This window comes from Syngnathus floridae, chromosome 14 (assembly GCF_059516105.1).
Source record: "Syngnathus floridae isolate MCC-2025c chromosome 14, RoL_Sflo_1.0, whole genome shotgun sequence".
Lineage (NCBI taxonomy): Eukaryota > Metazoa > Chordata > Actinopteri > Syngnathiformes > Syngnathidae > Syngnathus > Syngnathus floridae.
Genome location: NC_142426.1, coordinates 2085492 through 2111351, shown reverse-complemented (window position 1 = coordinate 2111351; position 25860 = coordinate 2085492). Strand labels below are relative to the sequence as shown.

At 47.2% G+C, this 25860-nt stretch overlaps 2 protein-coding genes across 3 annotated transcripts in view; both read left to right on the top strand.

The window, feature by feature from the left end:
- The window catches only part of eif2b3 (eukaryotic translation initiation factor 2B, subunit 3 gamma), a 16761-nt gene extending 14599 nt beyond the window's left edge, over window positions 1-2162 (top strand). Inside the window, exon 12 of the mRNA XM_088396075.1 lies at window positions 2018-2162. Coding sequence (XP_088252201.1) covers window positions 2018-2070 — 53 coding nt within the window. The 3' untranslated portion in view covers window positions 2071-2162. The remainder of the gene's footprint in view (window positions 1-2017) is intronic.
- A 2594-nt stretch (window positions 2163-4756) lies between these two features.
- The window catches only part of ptch2 (patched 2), a 36583-nt gene continuing 15479 nt past the window's right edge, over window positions 4757-25860 (top strand). Inside the window, exons 1-2 of one of the 2 annotated variants that reach the window (XM_088396073.1) lie at window positions 4757-4821; window positions 17330-17522. Coding sequence is in view for 1 of the 2 variants with exons in the window: in XM_088396072.1 (XP_088252198.1) it covers window positions 15538-15693; window positions 17330-17522 (349 nt within the window). In the remaining variant the exon portion in view is untranslated. Of the gene's footprint in view, window positions 4822-14978; window positions 15694-17329; window positions 17523-25860 lie in introns of those variants that run through there. The other variant, XM_088396072.1, reaches the window with a different exon arrangement.

Below are 25860 nucleotides of genomic sequence, written 5' to 3'. Positions count from 1 at the left end.
CATTGTTTTGGACATCATTGTGCTATAAAGATAGGCAGCTTCCTCTTTGGGTTTTTTTTTTTTTTTAGGGAGATTCTGCAGTGTAGCAAATCAGATGGTGGTTTTTGGCAGAGGTGCAACTACTGGCAAAGCACGCAGTTGCTGACATGATATCATCCCATGCTGGAAACCTGCTTGCGTAATTGTAGCGCGTAAGCCAGGCAGCCAAAGTTTTGTCAGACAAAGACGAAGCTTCATCTTTTGTCTCTTTAATGGCCCGAATAGCAGTTTAGTTGATGAAATATTTGTTTTGCCTGCACCGAGACGGACGGCTACACCGGTGTAAATCGAATCATTTTACACTCCTTTCCTGAAAGTCAGCAAAAAAAATTCAAAAACGCCACTCTAGGCTTGCAAATTTGGTTTAGGAATGTTGGAATTACAGAGGGGGTTACCTCGTTTATGTGTGGAAGGTACGGAAGATTTACAGTTAAAAAAACAGATTCGTAGAGAGTAAAAAGGAAGAACAAATTGATCATATTCAAAGGAAGCTAGATGCAGGAATATATCAAATGAAATAAAAAGAAAGAAAGAAGAATAGATGACAGATAATGTCGCATATGATGACATTAACGTGATAAAAAAAAAAAGAAGCAATGTAGGCTGCTGAAGACGTTACATGATCAGTACTTCTCAAGCTGTGAGGAGAGAAGGACCACCCAGACCGTCCGCCACACAAACACACATGCACACGCACACTGCTGTCAGGTGTTGATATTAGAGCATACACACACACACACACACACACACACACACACACACACACTGTACCTTTGTGCTGTGTGCTTTGAAATGGCACACAAACACTGGGTGTGTTTTGATTAATTCCACATTGCCTGTAATGTCCACCGGTGAGCCGTCAGACTGACTTGACCGCCGCGTATGGCGTGTCACTGTGGGCTCATCCACCTGCATCGTGGTGTGGAAAAAACTTTTCGTTCCGATTGAGTTCGGATTGGTAAATACAGCGGTGAGCCAACTTTCTCCAGATACGGCAGCCATTTTTTTGGTCATCATTACTTTGCGTGATGCTGCCTTTCTACCGACAGCGGTGAGCCAACTTTCTCCAGATACGGCAGCCATTGTTTTTTGTCATCATTACTTTGCGTGATGCTGCCTTTATACCTATAGCGGTGAGCCAACTTGCTCCAGATACGGCAGCCATTGTTTTTTGTCATCATTACTTTCCGTGATGCTGCCTTTATAGCTACGGCGGTTCAGCTCACTTTCAACTCTATATTTCCTCTCAACACAAAACTGGACCAAACGGCGTCTCATAAGTGGACAAACAAAAGCGGAGGCGCTCGGACGTCAGGTTACCTCAGTATTTGGGTTAGGGACAAGTCACGGCAATAAATCCAGCAGCCTCAGTCTCGCTGTCCCACGCCCCATTTGTCTTCCCATCCACACAGCTGAGGAAAAACCCGTTTGCAAAGAGATTCCTTCACACTAGAAGGCGCTTGGCGTGAATGGAACATTATTCTCTTTCAGCGTTTGCTTTGGATGGCTCCAGATGTCGGAGGGCTCGGGCAGAGGCGTGCGTGGCGGGCGGGCGGCAGAAGGCAGACGTACTTTCAGGCATCATCTGTTTCCTTTGTGGGGTTCAGGTAGCAGGCAACATGAGCTAAGTCTGGCCACGCCGCATCTGCCTCTGGAGCTGGCTCATCTCGGCGGAATTCAAAAGCATCAGAAACTACGAATTAGGCTTGAAGGCAAAAAAAAAAAAAAAAAACAATCTCCCGTCATGTTAGGATTGGCTTTAGTGTTTCCTCTTTTGTCCTGAATGTGTGTGATGTTTATACAAATGCAGGTTGTAAACTAATGAACTTATTATTATATTAGGTTGGAATGAACTCTAATGAATTCTGAATGCAATTTACATGGCAAAGATGTTTTTCCAGAATATTGCAAAAGAAGGCCACCTCTGTTTTCTTCCCTTCCAGTTTGACTGTTGTCATTTTGTGTTTTGTGTCTATAGCTGAGCGGACCAATGAGGTCATTGTTGGCACAGACCAGCTGATGGAGATCTAAGTGACCTCACCTGACAGTCACAATCCGGAAAGCGCTGACACACTTTACACTCGTTGTAAGTTGTGTTTCAATAAAAACTCAAATCCACTCAACTCCTTCTTTTCACATGGTGCTTTTATTATTACTGCGCTTTCCTAATCGCCGTACTCGATGATTGAGTTCCGCTGATAGGAGTGTGGCGTGCTCCTCCCTCTTTGTGTTCCCAGTGTGTGTGTGTGTGTGTGTGTGTGTGTGTGTGTGTGTGTGTGTGTGTGTGTGTGTGTGTGTGTGTGTGTGTGTGTGTGTGTGTGTGTGTGTGTGTGTGTGTGTGTGTGCGTGCGCGCGTGCGCGCTTGACGTTGCACGCTGTGCAGCTGTGAAAACCAGAGATGTCGAGCATAAGCGGTGAGAGTGGTGACCACAATGGTGTGGGGGGTTCCGTTTATTTGTACACAAAAATGGTGTATGTGTCACTTCTGGACCACCCAACATGATCCTGTATCAGTTAACAGCAACACTCCGCCCTCACACGCACACACACACACACGCACACACACTCCTTGGAAGCATACTCACAGCCGACGCCTTTCTTCTTTCTTTTCTTCCCCCAACCTCATCTTTTTCCCCTTTTGGTGTCACAAGATTTATTGCATCCCTTCGACAGAGTATTTCTTAAATTACAGGTTGGAAGTTCTTTAGAGATGACGCGTACAGAGTTGTCTATGTGGAAGCTTTGTGTTTGCGTGTGATTTATGACGGCCTCGCTTTCCTTTTGTGTCTGAGTATAAAAAAACAAAACAAAAAAAGGATGATTTTTGATGTGTCAGTAGCGGTCGGAGGAAAGTCTCACTGATGAGAGAGCATAAAACACTTAAATGAAATTGACTTTGAAAGGCCCCCTCCAATGTCGCTGTACAGTCTCGTCGGTAGCCAGCCCGTCATGTGGTTGGGAAGAACCTCACAAACCGCGAGATGCTTTTCATAAGTCCGACTACAAATGTGATGCCACAAATCGCGTGCATTGACGCGCTCAAAAGTCAGGAACTCATTAGCTAATCCAAGCTGGGGGAAAAAGGCGCGAACTTTTAACACCACACTCACAAAGAGTTACAAAGGTTTGATAGAACTGTTTCAATCATGTATTCTTTGGCACATTTTTCACAACAAAACATGATTCATTGACTAGCACGTTGAGGCAAATATATTTTTTCTGCATGAAAGCGTTCAATGAATTCACTGACGTGAAGATTTCAGGCTGTTTGTCAACTTTTGTTGACTTTTGTCACGAGTCATTATAAAAAAAACAATCGCTTTATTTTAGCAGCCAGTGTCTCCATTTGCAAGGCACACCCGACCGAACGTGGTCCAAACCACATTTGGGGCTCTCACAGTCTTGAGCATTTTTCAACCATCTCGCACTCTGACCTCTCTCGCGCGGCTCATGATGAGACGTGGCAGCTGCTGGTGTTTGCATAAAGCTTTTGTATATTTATACAAAGACCCCAGAGTCCCCTCAAGACAACGCCACCGTGGCCAAGAAGCCCGCCTACCAGTTCATTGGCGTGTTTGCTCGTGTGTGTTCGCACATCGATGCTTACACTTACCTGCGTGTGGCCGTCTCACAAAGTCACTTGGTAGTTCTGGACCTACCGAGGCGAGGCGAGGCGAGGCGAGGCGGGTAGAGTAGCCAAAAATGCACTCAAGTACGAGTACTGTGAGTTTGTAAAGTCAAGAAAAGTCAAAAGTAGGATGCGTGAAAGCATTTTTGATGTCAACGTCCTACATGGGTTGTTGTAGACAATGTTCATCTGGCATCAATGTCCCACTTTGAATCGAGGGAATTTGAACAAGAATGTTCACATGGCATTGTTTTCAGCGTGGTGTGGTTACCTCAGTCTTCCAAATGGGTGTTGACAGTTGATGGTCCAATTGTGATGTTGACACCCTCTGATGTCTCTCACATGGCCCTAACGCTCCAAAATAAAATACAGCTGTTGTTACTGCTTTGCTACTCCAGCCGCACTAACCCTTTGCGCTCGTCACGGCATGCACGCAACGCAGTGCGTGTGGTCGTCAAGGATGGCTTGGCTCCCTCCGGCCAACTTTTTAGACGTATCGGCCTTCGCCTTTTGTTTTCCCTGAAAAGTAATGAAAATGATGTCTGGAAATGAAAGTCTAGAGTTGCAATGAATCACTCTGAATAAGAAAAACAGTGCGTTTTGTGGAGAATATTGCTGGTAGAAGGAGGGAAGGAAGGAAGGAAGGCGTGACCTTCCTCCCATCAAATTCATGAGGTGAGACGTGAACGTTCAGAGCGCATATCTACGTACGTCTGAGATGTTTTACTTGGAGGCTTTTTGTGAAACCAAAAATGACAATGTTGAGTGTCTCTACCAAAGACTCACTTGTGAGATACAACACGATGCCACAGGGTATCTAGACTGCAGGAATTTACAAAGAAAAGGAACAATATGAAATATACTAAGAAGCTAAGCTAGCTGGTAACTACATTGTGGTTTATTGTTCATTGTTGAATGAAAATGTGACTTAAGTATTATTCTTTACAATTGGAAACAGTTCCCACAAATGACATCAACAGGAGGCAGAAAGTGTTGCCAACCTAGCAACCTTTTCTAAATGTCCATTTTCCATATTGATGTCTCCATTTATTTTCTTTGCTGTTCTTGCAGAAACAGAGCTTAAAGAATCATTTCAACGGATAATACAGGGCAGGACTTAACGTGGAGATAAATCTGGACACAGAGGAGAGAAGGTAGGGTGGAGTTGTAGATCTAAGGAGGAGGGGGTGGGGGGGGCTAAGGAGATGGGGGTGTTGCGGTGGCAGTGTCGGTGGGGGGGTTGGTCCAGAAGAAGCTGGGTGACTTCATGGCTTGAAGGCTGATCGTGGGTGAGCAAGGAGACACAGAGCGAGCGAGCGAGGGAGGGAGCAGCCCACCCAAGTGGCAGTCAGTCAGAAACGTGTGTGTGTGTGTGTGTGTGTGTGTGTGTGTGTGTATGTGTGTGTGTGTGTGTGTGTGTGTGTGTGTGTGTGTGTGTGTGTGTGTGTGTGTGTGTGTGTGTGTGTGTGTGTGTGTGTGTGTGTGTGTGTGTGTGTGTGTGTGTGTATTTGCCGCTGACCCCGACATATTAGCACAACACTTCCTCAATTTGTCTTCTGTGTTCTCCGGCCACAAATGAATTTCCTCCCTCCCTCCCACCCACTTTTTCTTTTGGTTTTTTTTCCTTCCACACGTTACCTTTCAAGATGACCCTCCCCTGCCTCCACCCTCACCCTCTGAGCCCACCTCCAACTAACACATAGCAACGCCACCCCAACCCAACCCAACTACCTACCCCCGGCCGGGTCTTTGACTTAAACATCTGAATGCATGCAGCCTTTTCACAAGCTTTGGAGTTGCAACACTTGCTTATGTCGCAAACAATGTGCGTGTGCGTCGCGACGGAGATACCAAGTACAACATCACAACTCCACTCACACACACACACACACACACACACACACACACACACACACACACACACACACACACACACACATAGTCAGACATGCCTGCCTGTCTGTCACGTCACGGTGGAGGCCAGGCCCCCCAAGCTAATTAGCTAAGCATTGGCTGGGTGGTTGATTGGGATCACATCTTAAATGGTCACCAGAAGAAACACACCAGCAACCTGATTTACACTCAGGTGGCCTTTTATCTCCCATTCCACTGTTTATGGCATTGCCATCCATAGACATGACACATCTTTCGCCAGCCGTGTTGGGGATTTTCTCTATACGGTCAGCCCTTGTGTTTTTTTCGAAACAATAAACAATAGCGATGTCTTGAAAAAAGAACATTGCAGTTGTAAGGTGGGGGAAATGTACAATGTGTGACATTCCAAAAGTTGCCACGACAACTTCAAAAGTTGCATGAGGGGAAAAGAATAGTTGCAATGTTACAAACGCCTCATTTTATGAGCTAATTTTACCAAAAGAAGAAAAGGGTTACGTCATGGGAATAATGGCAAATATAGGTGCAAGTGAGTGACCCAACTTATTTGATAGCTTGTTTGTAAATTCATTTCCACCACATGTTATTTGTAGACATTCCATTGTACATGTGGTGCTGATCCAAATTCGGATTGTTAATGCCCATCATTCTCCCAGTAATTCTTCTCTTAAATCAGACGTGACTGACTGTTGTGAATGGATGTTATTTCAAAACGGTTACCCTTGTGTTTGCTAACATTGCCTCGCGCGCACACACACACACACACACACACACACACACACACACACACACACACACACACACACACTGCGAGACTTGCGAGGTTTGTTTTAAGAGCACAGGTCCAGCCGGGTCGGCGTCGCCACCTGCTCCGCTCCCCCGACAATACCTCTGTTACAAGCGCACAAACAAAGACTTGACAAAAAGTGCATTTCTGTGGTTTTGTGTGTTTTTGGCCCCCAGAAAGGCAACTATTCATTAGGGCGACAAAAGGCGCCAAAGCAATGCATTATCATAATTAATCTTGTGGTTCTGAGACTGTGGGTGGGTGAGTGGCAGGCAGGCAGCTTCTCCGACACTGACAAGAGGCCTTTTTAATGCGGGAAAAGTGTCACTCTGGGTAACTTGTTGCCTTTCCAAATTATGGTAAAGTACGGTGAACACTCAAATGTAGTAGTCCAATTTTGATTTTTCAAGTTTTATGAAACCTTAATTTTTTTCAGGTAAGGAAAATGAGAGCAGATTGTTATTTGCAATGCCAACCTGGCATGTTTATACTAAGCTTTTGTTTGATATGACTTGTTGTTAAAACATTTTTTATTATAGCATATACCGTATTTTACGGACTATAAGTCGCTCCAGAGTATAAGTCGCACCAGCCATAAAATGCCCCAAAAAGTGAAAAAACATATATAAGTCGCTCCGGAGTATAAGTCGCATTTTGGGGGGCAATTTATTCGACAAAATCCCACACCAAAAACAGTCATGAACGAGAAACAACAGGCTAAACGATAGCAACAACAGGCTAAACGATAGGTATGCTAACGTGACAAACACAAACAAAGAGCTGAGAACGGGCCTGACGTAACATATAGAGTGATTAAGGACAACTATTACATGAATAACATGTTTATAAAACCATCGGTGTCACTCCAATTCATTAAATAGCAACAACAGGCTAAACGATAGGTATGCTAACATGACAAACACAAACAAAGAGCTGAGAACGGGCCTAACGTAACATATAGAGTGATTAAGGACAACTATTACATGAATAACATGTTTATAAAACCATCGGTGTCACTCCAATTCATTAAATAGCAACAACAGGCTAAACGATAGGTATGCTAACATGACAAACACAAACAAAGAGCTGAGAACGGGCCTGACGTAACATATAGAGTGATTAAGGACAACTATTACATGAATAACAGGTTTATAAAACCATCGGTGGCACTCCAATTCATTAAATCTATCGATCGTTCTTTGTCAACAATGGGTGCACGCGGCTGAGGGCGCTTGCACTTCAAAATATTCCACAGGCTCATATAACGATAGATAAACTATATTTCAAATAACTATAATATAAGCCAATAATATTATCAAACCATCCGTGCACTTTAAATCCATTAAATACATCGATCAAATTCCTCGTCCTTTGTCAACATCGCCGCGCGTGCGCCCTGACGTCAGCCTTGTCTTTATTCCACAGATCTAGTATATAACTATATTGTGTATATATATATATATATATATATATATACGTATATACACACAGGATAGACGTGGGTTTGGTAAACGGCTCTTTATTAAACAAAACAAACTTCCAAGCATGTGGCGGCGTGGACTTCCAGACACAAGAGCTCCATGGCATAGGACCGGGCGTGCGTAATGGCCATGTCCGAGCCCCATGCACCGTTCGCGGACAGCCACTCGGCCGAGCGCCGGCCCCCGACTCAGTAGAGTAGGACCGGGCGTGCGTAAAAGCCATAATAGTTTTTCAAACCTTTTATGTCACTCCAAATCCTTAATTCCTTCAAACTCTTTGTCTTCCATGTCACTTAGAAATGATCACCGCTAATGATGCCGGTAGTCCTTACGTGGGTACGTTTGTCCTTTATGTAAACAACCGCCGCGCCGCGCCGTGCCACTGACGTCACTTGAAATAGTAATCCATTGGTACATCACGGTTCTCCAAACTTTCTTTTTGCTGCTCGATTACTGTTTTCAGCTGCACATTTTACAACTTGAAGTTTGTAACCTGCAAAATATGAGTTTCTTTTTGGTGCCATTTTTCTTAAGCCCACCCAGTTGATGAGTCACGGCCAACGGTGAAATTTAGAGCGCCCTCATCCAGTTTCGTCTGAAAATATAATTTTTTTCAGATGTAGTTTTTTGTTTTATTTATTTGGTTGTTTTATCAAAGTCAAAGTCTGCTTTATTGTCGATTTTTTTTCATATACTAAGACACACAAAGAGATTGAAATTACGTTCCCACTATCCCTCGGTGAGATAGTACACATATGCATACAAGCAACACCAAAAAATCCAAGAAGGCACAAACAATGAATAAATAAGAGTGTTGAATAAATGATAAATAAACAAATAATAGTAAATAATAACATTATATAATATTATTGGATATGGTGCTTTAAAGTGTTAATTGCTTTATTTGATGTTTTCTCTATTTTTTATGTTTGAATATGTTCAAGATAAAGATATAAGAGCATATGAAGTGATCAACTATACTAAAAATAACATGGGAAGTGGTCAACTATACTTGTAAGTAAGTGATGTCTTAATGATCAAGTAAAAATTTGTGAAAAAAAACATATAAGTCGCTCCTGAGTATAAGTCGCCCCCCTATCCAAACTATGAAAAAAAACGCGACTTACAGTCCGGAAATTACGGTATATATATATATATTAAATGCCTTGACAGTCACATTAAAAGAAAATGACGTAGACGAGAAAAAAGTCATAGTTCAAGTCTCTTTTTCAAGAAAAAAGTCAAATGTCACGAGAAAGAAACCTTGCAAGAATAATGGGACACCATTTTTTTAAAGCGTTTTGTTATGCATAAAGTCAAAATCATTCAAGAAAAATCATATGGAAATGAAATTGTGATACTATGAGGGGAAAAAAGCAAAACTTCTGCAAAAATGAAAGCCCTAAAAAGACTTGTGACATCTTTGAGTGACATCAAATATCTGAAAATGCGCTGCTGTCTCATAGTAGAAGACGTGTCATATGTTTAATCTTCACTACATTTGAGGCCCTTCATTCAGTCAAAGGACGAAAAGGAATTTTGGAGCAGCCGTGAGTGAGTGAGTCCACTTTGGTTGCAAAATCAACGCATTGTGGCTCTGAACCTTGAGGGTGGGTGTTGGCTGTTGTGAGGTGACTGGATGCCAGAGTGCTTCCATACGCAGCCCCAGACGGACAGCCATGCATGCATGCGTACACGGACGGACAGACGGATGGATGCATGCACTGGGGAGAGATGAAATGCACACACAAGTCGGGAGGCGAGCCACGGGAAAGATGGAGGCAATCGCGAGGCGTTTAAAACAAAAAAATGGAGGTCTGAGTCGAGTGGATGCACGAGAGACCAGAGAGAGTCCTGGGTGGTTTGTGTACGCACTACAAGGTGCTGTGATGGCAGATATCTGCACCACGCATGGTCATCTAAGACGGTTTATTTATCCAAGGCCTCCAGACCAGGCCTCGGACCTCCCTGAGTTTGTTAGGCTTGAAGGGGGCCCCTACCGCACAACCCAATTCCTCACATTCCACTTGAGCTCCCATTTCCAGCTGCCTGTTTCCCTCTACCACTCAAACCCGGACCTAGCCTGTCAAGCCGTGTTCCGGCGCAATGCGAGAGAGAGAGAGAGAGAGAGAGAGAGAGAGAGAGAGAGAGAGAGAGAGAGAGAGAGAGAGAGAGAGAGAGAGAGAGAGAGAGAGAGAGAGAGAGAACCAAAAGTGCCCTTCCCCGAAACGCGGGTGTGTTCCAGTTATATATGGCTGCCTCCATATGAACAGATAATTATCCATCCATCCATCCATCCATCCATCCATCCATCCATCCATCCATCCATCCATCCATCCATCTTCTTCCGCTTATCCGGGGTCGGGTCGCGGGGGCAGCAGCTTTAGGAGGGACTCCCAGACTTCCCTCTCCCCATCCACTTTATCCAGCTCATCCCGGGGGATCCCAAGGCGTTCCCAGGCGAGCTGAGAGATAGTCTCTCCAGCGCGTCCTGGGTCGTCCCCGGGGTCTCCTACCGGTGGGACATGCCCGGAACACCTCCCCAGGGAGGCGTCCAGGAGGCATCCTGATAAGATGCCCGAGCCACCTCATCTGGCTCCTCTCAACGTGGAGGAGTCGCGACTCTACTCCGAGTCTCTCCCGGATGACCGAGCTTCTCACCCTATCTCTAAGGGAGAGCCCGGAACTCATTTCAGCCGCTTGTATCCGGGATCTCGTTCTTTCGGTCACGACCCATAGCTCGTGACCATGGGTGAGGGTAGGAGCGTAAATCGACCAGTAAATTGAGAGCTTTGCCTTTTGGCTCAGCTCTCTCTTCACCACAACGGACCGATACAGGGTCCGCATTACTGCAGACGCTGCACCGATCCGCCTGTCGATCTCGCGCTCCATCCTCCCCTAAATCGTGAACAAGACTCCAAGATACTTGGGGCAGGATCTCATCCCCGATCTGGAGAGGGCATTCCACCTTTTTCCGATCGAGGACCATGGACTCGGATTTGGAGATGCTGACCCTCATCCCGACCGCTTCACACTCGGCTGCGAACCGTTCCAGCGAGAGCTGGAGATCACGGCCTGAAGAAGCCAACAGCACCACGTCATCTGCAAAAAGCAGAGACGCGATGCTGAGGTCCCCAAACCGGACCCCCTCAACACCTCGGCTGCGCCTAGAAATTCTGTCCATAAAAATTATGAACAGAATTGGTGACAAAGGGCAGCCTTGGCGGAGTCCAACCCTCACTGGGAACGAATCCGACTTACTGCCGGAAATGCGGACCAGACTCTGGCATCGGTGATACAGGGACCGAACCGCCCTTATCAGTTGGCCCGGCACCCTGTACTCCCGAAGCACCCTCCACAGAACCTCCCAAGGGACACGGTCGAACGCCTTCTCCAAGTCCACAAAACACATGTGGACTGGTTGGGCGAACTCCCATGCACCCTCGAGGATCCTGCCGAGGGTGTAGAGCTGGTCCACTGTTCCACGGCCAGGACGAAAGCCACACTGCTCCTCCTGAATCCGAGGTTCGACCTCCCGACGGACCCTCCTCTCCAGCACCCCTGAATAGACCTTACCAGGGAGGCTGAGGAGTGTGATTCCCCTGTAATTGGAACACACCCTCCGGTCCCCCTTCTTAAAGAGGGGAACCACCACCCCAGTCTGCCAATCCAGAGGCACTGTCCCCGATGTCCACGCAACGTTGTAGAGGCGTGTCAGCCATGATAGCCCCACAACATCCAGAGCCTTTAAGAACTCCGGGCGGATCTCATCCAACCCCGGGGCCTTGCCACCGAGCCTTGTCACTACCTCAGTGACTTCGACCCCAGAGATTGGAGAATCCGCCTCAGAGTCTCCAGGCCCTGCTTCCTCAATGGAAGGCGTGTAGGTGGAATTGAGGAGGTCTTCGAAGTATTCTCCCCACCGACTCACGACGTCCTGAGTTTAGGTCAGCAGCACGCCATCCCCACTGTAAACAGTGTTGATGTTGCACTGCTTCCCCCTCCTGAGACGCCGGATGGTGGACCAGAATTTCCTCGAAACCGTCCGAAAGTCATTCTCCATGGCCTCACCAAACTCCTCCCACGCCCGGGTTTTTGCCTCAGCAACCGCCGAAGCCGCGTTCCGCTTGGTCATCCGGTACTTGTCAGCTGCCTCCGGAGTCCCGCAGCCCAAAACGGCCCGATAGGACTCCTTCTTCAGCTTGACGGCATCCCTTACCGCCGGTGTCCACCAGCGGGTTCGGGGATTGCCGCCACGACAGGCACCAACGACCTTACGGCCACAGCTCCGGTCGGCCGCCTCAACAATGGAGGCGCGGAACATGGTCCACTCAGACTCAATGTCCCCCGCCTCCCCCGGGACGTGGGAAAAGCTCTGCCGGAGGTGGGAGTTGAAGCTCTTCCTGACAGGAGATTCTGCCAGACGTTCCCAGCAGACCCTCACAGAGCGTTTGGGTCTGCCTGGTCGGACCAGCATCTTCCCCCACCATCGGAGCCAACCCACCACCAGGTGGTGATCAGTTGACAGCTCCGCCCCTCTCTTCCCCCGAGTGTCCAAAACATGCGGCTGCAAATCCGATGACACGACTACAAAGTCGATCATCGAACTGCGGCCTAGGGTGTCCTGGTGCCAAGTGCACACATGGACACCCTTATGCTTGAACATGGTGTTCATTATTGAAAATCCGTGTCCAGCACAGAAGTCCAACAATAGAACACCGCTCGGGTTCAGATCGGGGGGGGGGCCTTCCTCCTAATCACGCCCTTCCAGGTCTCACTCTCATTGCCCACGTGAGCATTGAAGTCACCCAGTAGAACGATGGAGTCCCCAGAAGGAGCGCTCTCCAGCACTTCCTCCAGGGACCCCAAGAAGGGTGGGTACTCTGAGCTGCCGTTTGGTGCATAGACACAAACAACAGTCAGAACCCGTCCCCCCACCCGAAGGCGGAGGGAGGCTACCCTCTCGTTCACCGGGGTGAACCCCAATGTGCAGGCGCCCAGCCGGGGGGCAATAAGTATACCCACACCTGCTCGACGCCTCTCACCGTGGGCAACTCCAGAGTGGAAGAGAGTCCAGCCCCTCTCGAGAGGGCTTGTACCGGAACCCAAACTGTGCGTGGAGGCTAGTCCAACTATATCTAGTCGGAATTTTTCTGCCTCGCACACCAGCTCGGGATCCTTTCCAGCCAGAGAGGTGACATTCCATGTGCGAAGAGCCAGCTTCTGCAGCCGGGGATCAGACCGCCAAGGTCCCTGCCTTTGGCTGCCACCCAGCTCACATTGCACCCGACCCCTTCGGCCCCTCCCACAGGTGGTGAGCCCATGGGAACAGATAATTATGAGGAATAAATCGGAGGTTAGCAGAGGCGGGCTCTGTTGGCGGGCCATCCAAACTTGCATTGACGTTGCTGGATATTTCAACACAAACGGTGCAGCAACACAGACAATACACATATCTATATTCAGATACAAAAATGAATCCTATTACTGCCAGCTTACAGTAACTTAGTTGTGAAACTCTTATTTATGCATGATGTCTGTATTGTACTGCCCCCTGGTGGCTGAGGGGCAATGTCAAATATGATTCCATTGGGAAAAGATGATTTGATGGGATGGGACGAATGACATGATTGATGCCTCGCGCCCTCCCGGCCGGTACAAAGGCCAGAAAAGCCAAGTTTGTGAACGTGCGCGGTCCCCAAACGTGCAGCTGTCAGTAGTGGACTCAAGCCGTGGCGCCAACACCTAAATCCAATTACTCCACATCAGCTTCCAATTGTTTTTAAGTCAAGCAAAAGGGCTCAAATTAGCACCAGGCGCTTGACAAATGGCAGCGCCGTATGCTATTGTGACACGTTTGTTCACCCTTATACTTTTGACTTTGCAAACCACACTTAGGAGCTTTTTTATTTATTTATTTATTTTGGAGGATTATAAAACAGTTTTGTCTGGGAACCTTTTTTCCAGGCTCATGTGAGCGCCTTTGTGAACTCATGAAATCATGCATATCAAGACATGGAACTGTTCCAAAGAGTCGCCTTAGATAAGAGTGTCACTCTGAACCAGGCAGCCACCTCCGAGTCTTTTTTCTTTAATTCAAGTCCTGTTATGTTTTAATGTCACTCCTATTACGAGTGCTCATCTTATTTTTGCAAACTTGCATGCACGACAAAGATGTGTGTGCTGATATATAGTAAATAGAGGGATGCATAATTGTGGTTGTAGAGAACCACATAGTAATATTTTCAAGATATTTACCATAAGTTTAGTCGGGTTCCAAAAATTGTTAGAAACAATTTCCTTCAACCGTAAACAAGTCAGAGCTGTACATTGCAAACGCACTATGGACTCATTTAAAACAAAACAAAAAACCCGCCATTGCACATTGGGTTCACATTGAAGTCAAAAGTCACTTTATGTCAAAAGTCGACATAAATGCTGATGTAGGGATTGTTGGTTTCATGTTCACAAACTGGAAACAATAAGAGGGAATAGTCTAAACAAACAGGAAATTATATGGAGTAAAGTACATCAATGCAGAACCGCAGAATAACTGGAACAAGACGAAGGAATGCCGAGTACAAACAGGCAGAAAATGTTTTCCGTTCTGTAAAGCTTGTTGTTAGGGCAGCAGCTGTTGTGAAAGTGGATAGAAGTAAAACGGGGAAAGTAACAGAATGATAAGGCAGAATTGTAGGGAACCCTAACCAAGAATAATAGGCTCCACTTGGAATAATGTCCACTAACATGGAGCTTTCAATCTGGGAATTCTGTGTACAAACAGGGAGTAATGTGCACAAGCATGCAGTCAGCAACCAAGCGTGCGTGTGCGGGCTTTATTGAAAGAGTTCCTCTCTCTCTCTCTCTCTCTCTCTCTCTCTCTCTCTCTCTCTCTCTCTCTCTCTCTCTCTCTCTCTCTCTCTCTCTCTCTCTCTCTCTCTCTCTCTCTCTCTCTCTCTCTCTCTCTCTCTCTCTCTCTCTCTCTCTCTCTCTCTCTCTCTCTCTCTCGCGCGCGCGCGCTCGCGCTCGCTCTCTCCATCCCTCCTCCCCCTTCCAGCCCAGGCTGCAGCCTGGGTGGTCTCCGGTCTCTCTCTGCCTCTCTCTCTCTGCCTCTCTCGCTCTCACTGCATTCCCTCACTGCTCGCTCCCTCGCTCGCTCGCTCTCCACTTTGGTGAGCTGTTGCTTAGCAGCTAATAATAGGCGATGTTTGCAAAGTAATTTGCCTCTTCCTCGGCCAATGGGAGCCGCGGCACTTTTCCATCAAAGCTCCCTTTTCAAGATTTGCCGAGAGGCGAGCTGGTCCAAACGTTGCCGCAGCGCGATCGGAGCTAGACGTGACGTGACGCGACGTGACGTGACGCGACGCGCGACCACCAGCAGCATCAAGAAGAGAGATATCACCGCTGCTCCAACTACTCCCACCAATACGATCTGAGACGCACTTTTTGGTTTTGTTTTTCCCCAACAACTTTATTTCGTATGTGCGTGTTTTGAACAAGTCCGCGATCGAATGACGACTGAAGGACCTTTACGGATTTGGGCGCATAATGTTGGGATGGAGTTTGGCGGCGACTCGTTCGACTAGCAGGACACTTTCTTGCAACTCGTCGGCGCCGGACGCGCTCCTCTCCCATGTCGGATTACTGCGGCGCTCTGTGAAATCGCAGCCGCTTTGTGTGTCGCTTTGCCCCCCAAGCCTCTTCGGACCATGGCCTCGGATAGCGGGGTCCCACCAGGGGCCGGCGTCTTTGGAGAGTTACCCCCGAGCTACGCGCGCTCCCGGCCGCCCGCCGCAGCCGCCGACGCGCTCCGGACACCCAGCGGTTACTGCCATGCCGCTTTCGCACTTAAACACATCTCAAAGGTGATCACCCAGGATTTGATTCTCAAGGGCACATTTTTGTTCTAAATTTCTTCTTCTTCTTCTTCTTCTTCTTCTTCTTCTTCTTCTTCTTCTTCTTCTTCTTTTTCTTGCTTTTGCTGGGGTCTGCAAAGTCTCATGTATATGGATGACAAAGTTGGACTTTTTAGTGCAGGTAGTCATTAACTGCTTCATCATTCACTTCAATGAATTTACAGTCAGGGATCTTGTTTTACAAGGACCTTCATTGTTTAAGGAGTGGGTAGTCCTCAAGTGGGGGTCCCAGAACCTCCACAAGTCGCACGCCACTTTTTAGTGAGTTCACTTTGACCACTTAAGGGCTTTTGCTCTTTTCTTGGGTTTAGGATGTAGTCTCATACTTGGGGGTTCCCAAAGCAGCCCTCTTGGAGCCATCTTCCAAAGACTCTAATCTTGACATCACATCAAATCTGTCATCATTACATGAGTTACGGGACTTTTTGTTGTCAGTTGGGGGTGGTTTTTATCGGAACTCTAGTCCTTTTCTGGGGGCCCCCCAAAGCACACAGCTCTCTAGGAACTAAAGTCTTTAAAGTCTCCTATATGATTGAACCGCACTGAAAAGCCAAACCTGTTTCAACACCTGTGCAGAGAACTTCAAATCAAGGCGTGCTGTGATGAAGCAGTAAGCATTTGCTAGAAGTATCCACAAGTATTGACCGCTCCAAAGAAATGTAAAATGCAAACGTGTTGTTATAACGTCACACATCCGTGTGTGTGTTTTTGGCTGAAGGCAAGCCGTCAGAGCAACGCGGTGGGCTCCGCCAGGCTCTTGTTTGGAAATGCGGTGGGTCCTGTGAAGGAATTCACTGATTGAGTTTGATCTGACAAAGCATCTTTTTGGACCGCCCGGATGCTTGGATGTGTTTCAGCACCGCAGAGAGGAGGGAGGGAGGGAGGAAGGGGAGAGGAAAAAACACAGCGATGACAGTTGCAGCGCTCGCAAGCAACATTTCAAACAAATATGCGCGCCATCCAGCAAGATAGATGAGTTGCAGGCTTGTTTTCAATATGCACAAAAGTTAGTCATCTGCTTGATTAATGCGGAACGTTTGTGCCTCCCACTGTGTTAATTGAAGCCATTCAAAGGCCTGATGTTGGCCTTCCAATCCTCTTAAATTGCGTTGCGTCATGGGATGGGATGGGATGGGATGGGATGGGATGGGAGATTCGACCTCAGCTTCGATGGATGCCGGGTTCCGACAGTCACGGGTTGCTCCGAAACTCGCGCAAAGGGAAAAAAAAATAAAAAATCTCGTGGAGCTGCAAATGTACTGTACATAATATTGTCCAATAATCATGCCTTGTGATTGGCTAGTGACAGAAGATGGATGCTATCACAATGTTAGGGATGTACTGGTACACCAAAAATATAGCCAGAATCTGAGCTGACCATAAAGGCCCACCCAAAAATAAATACAGACAGATAAGCACAAATATGCTATAAGTGAAAATGTAAACATTCTTGTTGGCCGCGCGATGGTTTTGTCATTGATAAGGGACACAGAATTTGGGAAGCTTTCGTATCAGGCTTGTAGTTTACAGTATGTATCATAATATTGACTGACTCCTATCTCTCTCGCGCGCGCTCTCATCCTAGGGGAAGGCGGTAGGTCAAAAAGCCCCCCTGTGGATCCGTGCCAGGTTCCAGGCCCTGCTGTTTTCTCTGGGCTGCCACATCCAGAGGCACTGCGGGAAGGTACTCTTTATCGGACTCTTGGTGTTCGGCGCCCTCTCGGTGGGACTCCGAGTCGCCGCCATCGAGACGGACATTGAACAGCTGTGGGTGGAAGGTGAGTTTGGAATTGTTTTCTTTTTCTTTTATAGGCCGCCGTGCCTTCATTTATTGCTCTCCAAGTTGTTTGGTGCCACTTGGGGCTTTAACAGCAACACTGAGCTTGTGTCATCTGATTTTATTGAGGCGGCACTTTTGGTGTCACATGTTGACACATTCCGTTTGGTTGAAAATACAGGGAGGTCTTTCGTTTACAACCGAGTTCCATGAGTATGATCATGACGTAAGCACAGCCGTAAAGTCAAGTTTTCTATGTGAAACGCTGTGAATATCAGTAGAATTACTGAACGTCACCAATGACTCTTTTTGATTCGACACAAATGGGAGAATCTTCCCGAGTCGGGCTCTGAGCTCAGTGTCGGTCGGGTCTTGGATATGGATGGAGCCCACAGCTGACGTCATGTCGCTCTAGACAGCTAGCCGCTTGAGACTCCAACAATGCACCCGACTCAATTTGCATCAAGCTACCATTTATCAACAGTCGGTGCAATTATGTCGTCGGAACGATTCCATCTGCGTCTATTACCGGGAGGGAGGGAGGGAGGGAGGGAGCCCGAGGGAGGGAGCCCGTCCACTGGAAAGTGACCATGTCGCACCTCACACGCTCTCTGTAGGCTGGCCGGCCGTTTTATCTGCACGTTTTTATTTCATTTTTGTTCAGGGGGCAGAAGCAGCTTTATTTGGTTTTTCACACTGGCCAAAATTCCTTTTAAACCCCCTGGCTTTCAGTGCCGCGGCTGATCCCTGCAGCAGATGGACTGTGTGAATGGTTAGCCATCTTTGAGAGGGGAGGGGGGGGGGGGGGTACCGGGGGTGTCGGACACCTCCCCCCGCATCCCTCCCTCCCTCCCTCCTCCTCTGCAGCTCCCTGTGTGGTCCCTAACTATTCTTGGATTCCATTCAACAAGAGGCGAGGCAGGCAAGGCACCGCCTCCTGCCCTACCTCCTCCTCCTCCTTCATGAGTAGAAAAAAAAATCTAAGTGAATGCAGCTGAAGTTTACCCACCTGTTTTGCACGCTCTAAAAGCGCCACAGCAGTTGGTGAATATAAACAGAGCCTATAGGGCCTTTTTGGGCCCACCGTGTCAGCCTGAGCGGAGCTGTCCGAGGAGCCGCACGCTCGTGATATGTCATTGTTCAATTGAGACCTTTTGAGCCTTATTGGTCAAGATTGAGTCATTATCAGCAGCAAAAAAAAAAAAGAAGTCCCTGTTTATTTTCCCTTTCACTTCTTAATAGTGTCAAAATTTTGTTCGGATTACCCTTTGAGCTAATTGGCCAAGACGTGCTTTTTAAAAGAGATGTTTAGATGTTTGCGTGCCAGTTGTTTTGCTGTGGGACTGAACGAAAGAAGGAAGGAAGGGGCAATGAGGAGGGAGAGTGTGTGGGGTGTGTGTGTGAGTGAGCGAGTGAGTGAGTGGTGGGGTGCTTAAAAAGGGATGCTGTGCCTTTAAGAGGCCGTGGCCATGTTTCTAAAGTTTCTGCCTGCCTTGTTTCCACCAATAGCCCGTTCACAAAGCCGCTAGGGGCCTCAATGGAGAGTAAAGTGGTTGTGGGACAAGGAGAGGTTAGTTCTCGCACGCACAAAATCAAGTAAACGCTCACACGGTCGCACACAAACCGCAAGACAAAAGCGCACCCATCATTTTCTTTGGAAATTGGACCCTTTTGGGAGGCATGTATGAGCGTGTCGAGACTAATAGCTGTGTCAGTGTGAAGCCTTGAATATGACAATTGGAATAATATAGAGTCGAAAGTCATGTAGAAACTCTTTGAAAGAGAATTCAAATGCTTAAAAGGATGCAAAATCAGCACTGCACTGAATGGGGGGAAATGGAGAGAAAAAATACATATTTTGATGGGGCCAGTGCCCCCAACGCCCCCCCCTTCTAGTTCCGCTAGTGAAAATAAGTCATCAAATATCTATATTGGGATTTTAAGGCAAGATATATGCCATTTTTTACAACAACGATCAACTTTGACCTTTGCAAATATGTTAAAACAATGTGCTTGCAGAGGTGTCATCATCTGCGCGGCACGGCGCCGTGTTATTTTGACAACTGTCCTCACGCCACACACGTACATTGTCACCTTTCTGCGTACACAGCCTGACTTGTGACTTGAGATTCCGGGCGTCCTTCCTTCCTTCCTTCCTTCCTTCCTTCCTTCCTTCCTTCCTTCCTTCCTTCCTTCCTTCCTTCCTTCCTTCCTTCCTTCCTTCCTTCCTTCCTTCCTTCCTTCCTTCCTTCCTTCCTTCCTTCCTTCCTTCCTTCCTTCCTCCTCCATGAGCGTTCTTTTGGTCTTTACACCTGTGTGGTAGAATAAGGGTGTTTAGTCTGATGAGGGATTTTAAAGACCGCAGAGAAAATATGACATCCTGCATATCTTTGAGAACGTAAAGGACATTTGCATACTGCAAATAATCACTACCCTCCTTTCAAGTGTCATCGTTGAGCTTGGCAACGTGTGACCCGGCCAGTATTGTCCTTGGGAAGGGGAGTAAAAAGGGGGGAGTCGTAAAAAAGAGACAGAGCGAGATGCAGGAAGAGGAGAATGATGGGAGTAGACACCCAGGGGGAGGGGGGGGATGGTTGAGACAGGAAGGCTGCAAGTTTATGACTCGCTGACACTTTTTTGCCTTGCCTTGTCTCCTTTTCGAGCATCACAGTCCTGTCATTGGTGAGGTGTTGCTATTGGAAAAAAAAAAACATCTGTGGGGGTAAAAAAACGAAAAAAAAAAGGCCTCAGTGATTCTGTAAACAAATGCTTCCTAATTTTTGGTGAGCCGTGACAGAAGACACGTTCAGTGATTCCAACTGTCCAAATACGAGAGCAGGGGCCGAGCAGGCGGACCACATGTGCCATAAAGAGGACGAGAGGAGTGGGATCGCTCGTTCTCCAGACCGCAGCAATGTGCGCTACGGTAAACCAGCACCCAAATGAGGCTTGATGAGAGAAAAGAGAACGAGAAAACGCAAATGAACTCCCACCCCCTCCTCCTCCTCCTTTGTAAACAAATCACAGCAGGTAAATGCTACAATTCATGTGAGCGAGCGCACACAGCGGCCCAGTTGCAAGAGAGAAAGGGAGCTAGCTTGAGCAGGCATTATTCAAGGTGAATAGTGCGCGCTGGGTGCCCCAGCTAGATAAATAAACTCCCAGCGCTCAGGGCCTGGGACCTCACTGGTAGAGCCAACAAATAAAGAGCCGAGTCAACCTGGGTCACCTCCAAATGTTTATTTCAACCCCCCACCCACCCACCTTTATTTTTTACACTCCATCCTTCCGCTCAAGTCACGCCTTGCCTTTCTCGCCCCCCTCCACACACCAAAAATATAGATAAAAAAATGAATCAATCTGAATGGTTTCATGTGTAAACGTCTATGTCATGCCATCCAACCAACAACAGTATACAATTGGCAAAAAACGATGAGCCCGTTATATCCAAACACGCCGTTGCTCCGAGTCAACGGCGATAGGCTGGAGTTCACCTGCGACCCTGAACATGCTTGGATGGATACTTACCACATAAGTCTAACGAGGCCCCGGTTCTCAAATGGACAATTCTTTGAAAGGCCACAAAGCAACAAATGGGATCATGAAATGTCAATCAATACGCGGTGTCACCCTTTCTTTTCTTTGGCCGACGCTTCTTGTCTTTGTCCGTGCGACACCAGCAGTCACCATTGAGTTTGCGCTATTTCCCTCTGTCTTTACATCCTTGTCATACGTATAAAACGGAGATGTCCAGGGAGACTGGTTGCTGTCTTGGCACTTGTAAGAGAAGAAGAAAAAGAAAGAAAGAAAGAAAGAAAGAAAGAAAGAAAGAAAGAAAGAAAGAAAGAAAGAAAGAAAGAAAGAAAGAAAGAAAGAAAGAAAGAAAGAAAGAAAGAAAGAAATGATTGCCTGGCTCAATAAATTCATTTCGACCAGCAACGTGGAAAAATTTGCCGGGATGAATGTATGTTTCAAGCACACATTAAGCAGTATTAGCGGTCAGTGGAGTGTCTAATGTGACTATTTTTCACTGTGGCCAATACTGGGCCCGATTAGCATAATTAGCAGAGGCAAGCCTATACATATGGAAATGGAAAGTGCCGAAATGCCAGCCCCGCTGGAAATTTATGTGCGGTGGCTAACGCCGCTGGCACATGTGAATAGACTGGAAGTGAAACTGAAGTCTTTTTGACTGGAAACGACTTCTTCTCACATACAGGTATGGCTTTTTTCGCTGGGTGGAATTCTGCCCATTTTAAGATCATCTAACCGTAGCTGAGTAGAATATAGAGTGAGATCAAAAGTTTGCACTGTAGGTAAAAGCCAGCTAGTGCCAGCTTGTCTTTTTTTTGTTTTTTTTTTGCGCCCCCTCCCAGCCTCTCATTCCCACTCCCACAGTGCAGTCTGGCATTGTTTTACAGGCTGGGAACGTTTTGGTCCATTTGCTTTTTGTTGTGAGGAAGAGGGATGAGGGGAAGAGAAAAGAAAAAGAAGAAAAAAACCCTCCCGCTTTATTTTTTTCTGCTGTTTGTTGGGAAACATCTGAAACAAATGGAAGGCTTGACTGAGCCTTGAGCCAATGAGGGTGCTGCATTGGGAGTGGAGCCATCTGCTCGGGGCAGCACAGTCGGTCGGGCAGGCTGGACCGGGCCGGACCGGTCCGGTCCGCTCCTGGTTCTAGCTCCAAAAGTGTCTTTGAAATGGCAAAAGAGGTGACTTTCAGCCATCCATTTTCTATTGTGCTCTTTCCTCAGTAGGGTCAGGGGTGAGCTGGTGTCATCCCAGCCAGCTGACTTTGGGCGTGAGGCTGTGGACTGGACTGGGGGTCACGGTACCACCCAGAGTGCACTTGAGCATGAAAAGAAACAGGGATGCTTCATTTCTTTTCACTCTTTATCTCATAGAAATCAAATATATACGGAATTATACGATATTTTGGTTCGTTTTTGGACCGGTCTGGTCCCAAATTCCCATCAATAAAATAAATAACTGTATAGCATTAAAGAGGAAGTCAACGGCAATTTTTTATTTATTTATTTATTTATTTATTTATTTATTTTACACTAATATGTTGTATGTGGACCCACTCGTCGCACCTGTTATCTAACTTTGGTCATGTGACATTCGCAAGCTGAGTTGTGAATGACCACTTTCTGAGCCCTGAGCAACTCTGATGTCATTTTCAGTCGCCAGAAAGTTGCAAAATGGCCAGAATGCATAAAGACGGGTGGATTTTGCTGCTTAATTCACATTCTACAAACGCATTATCTAGGACACATTATCCACACTGTGCTAACGTTAGCATTTCTCCTCTAAATACAACAATGGCATGCATGAAAACAGGAACTCAGAATTGCATACTTGTCTTTAAATGTGCTCAAATAGCCGTCCCTACTCGGTCGCATGGCACTTGTGGAGCAGGTAAAACAACCCCCCCAAAAAAGAGCCCACATGTCACTTTCAGCCCTCCTCTTCTCGGGTCTTCCTCCAGAACAGCGTGGGGCCTTTCAGAGGCCCCCCCTAATCCAGCTAATCTACCACACTGAACGTTGAAGGTGGCCTGGCCTGACCCAGCGTGGCCCGGAACAGGGGACGAGGGCCTGTACGCCACCCGACGACAATAGAATAGAATAGAATAGAATAGAATAGAATAGAATAGAATAGAATAGAATAGAATAGAATAGAAGAGAAGAGAAGAGAAGAGAAGAGAAGAGAAGAGAAGAGAAGAGAAGAGAAGAGAAGAGAAGAGAAAAGAATAGCTTGCGTCTGCTCCGTCTGTCCTGTAAAGCCTCGGAGCTATATTTCCTTCAGTCTGGGAAATCTAAGCTTTGAGGGGAAGGGAAGGGTCACGACGAGAGGAAATGACTGAGTCCAGCGTTTACGCCGGGCGGCGGGCGGGCGGGCCGGCCACACACGTTCATCCAAACATCAGGTCCGTATGACTCGCAGCCACCAAGCCATGTCGGCGGGGCCTTCTTTTGACATTTGGCTTCACCTTGTCAGTGTCGTAACTCTGGTCCAAATGGAGACAGAATGACAATGTTATTTCAAGGCAGCTTTTATTCATTCATCTTTAATCACACATGGACTAACAGTTGAACTCCCCTTGTAGTAAAACATGCATCTACTTGGGCGTTACAACCCCCAGTCTCCTCACTCAAAGGTGTTTTTTTTTTTTTTTATAAATACCCTCTGAGGAGAACATTTTCCAAGAACGGTCTCTTTAAGGTTGCGGTCCACGGGTTGAGAGGGGGGGCGGTGGGTGGCAGCACGGTGTGGAAAGACGAGAGGAGACTCAAAGAAAAGACAAGTGGTCCATCTGGGGCCGAGCAGGAGTGAGCGAGCGAGCGAGCGCGGCGGTTTGTGAAGTTGAGGTGTTTGAGGCCGGACCGGGGGAAAAACAGAGAGAGAGAGAGACAGAGACAGAGACAGGGAAGGCAAGAAGGAGAGAGAATGGCGGATCGTACCGCCTGGGTGGTCCAGATGGGAGGAACGAGACACAAATAGCTATAATTTACTTCAGGAGGCCTGTAATTACAGAGCCAGAGTCTCTCTCACCGAAGCCACCCAGTTCCTGTTGGGATCAAAACCCCGACGCTGTAGACGTTAACATACGAAACGTCAAAAAGGATTTGAACAGATGTCAGCAGGAGAGGTTCCACTTTGTCTTTACATACGAGGAGATAGCCACAGGTTAGCATCCCCTTTTGGATGTCCGCAATCGCACGTTGACATTATACTGCAAGTTCAGAATATTCAGAAAGCGTGATTAATTCCTCCGAAGAATAACAAACAATTCCAAGAGGGCCTTCAAACCACCAAAAGGAAAATATAAGGATTAACGACAAATCCACTTCTCCTTGTGTGAGCGCCAATTAGACCAAACGTGATCTGTGAGGAAATGACCTAAACTTTGACTGTTGCCGTTGTCACGAAATGAAAACGTCTTTGTCAACATTGGAAGGAGGAATGTCCATTTGGGGCGGGGGTGCGCTGAGCTCCACACCGGCGACTGCAAATAAACGTGGTGATGCGATATCCTCCGGCCCTGCTCGTAAGTAAAGCCTTGAAAGTGCCGAGTAGGAATATTGGAACCCACCACCACCACCACCACCAAACAAGCCCCCCCCCCCGCTCTCCCCGAGGTCCAACTTGATCTCACACGTTCCTGGTCGTTTGTTTTTTCTTTTGCTCCCCATCAATTACAGACTGCATAGGGGAGGTGTACAGTCAACCCTCATTTATCACGCAGGGATACGTTCCAGACCCTGGCTTCGGACTCCATTCCACTATTGCAAGGAGCCCAGAATTGAGGGCAAAGCCGTGAAACAGTGACAAGAGTTAGAATTAAGGAGGAGCTACTTTTCCCTCATGCTTCCGACATCACTCCCCCCCTCAATCTCCTCCCGGCATTGTCATGTAGCGGGACAATGAAAGAGGGGCAGACGGGCCCTCTGTGATCCGGCGCGGCATGTTTCATGTCCACTTGGCACAGGCACAGATCCCCCCAGCTGGCAAACTCTTTTCAGGGCAACCTCCTGTAATTAGGAGGCTGGAGCGCATATAGTGCACGCGCACACACACACACACACACACACACACACACACACACACACACACAGAGCACAGAGCACAGCATTCCTCTTGCCCTCTTTCATCCCCTGCTCGTCTCGCTCTCCTCCTCATCGGCGTCTCTCCGACGCGGCATCTTTAATCAAATCCATTGACTTGACTTTATTTGCCTTTATGTCTTTCATCTTCAACTTGTCTGCACAGCAAACGGACACGACAGACATCAATTAAGTCCCCCTCGCCAGTAGTTGGCGCTATGCTGTGGTAGTTTGACATTTGGAGCAATTATCTCAACTAATAGTTGATTGGGAATGTTTGTTTGTAAAATTGTCCTTCTGGATGAATTGCCAACATTTTGTTTGTGTCTCTGCTTTTTATTCCCCCAATGTAGATGAACACTGGATCTTATTTTTGTCATGTATTTCAACGAGTGGTTGGTATCTGCCATGCTGAGTGGGATGGTGAAGGGATGCGGGGGTTTGGGGGACTTTTTTTTTTTTTTTTTTTTTACAAACAGGGCACATCTGTTTCACAGAAGGAGCCAATGTGAAGCTGCATTAGTCATTTCTCTTGGCCAGACGCTGCCTTGTGTGAAGTGCCTTCAAAACCATCACTGGCGAGGGCCAAGGGCGTTGCTCCATACACACGTGTGTGCGTTCATGTGCAAAATATATCAACACGCTTTTGTCCGCTCGGGCCAAATGTGTAATATTGATGGATGCCCTCACTGATGTATAAAATCCAAAAGATGAAGGTTTTTTTTTTTT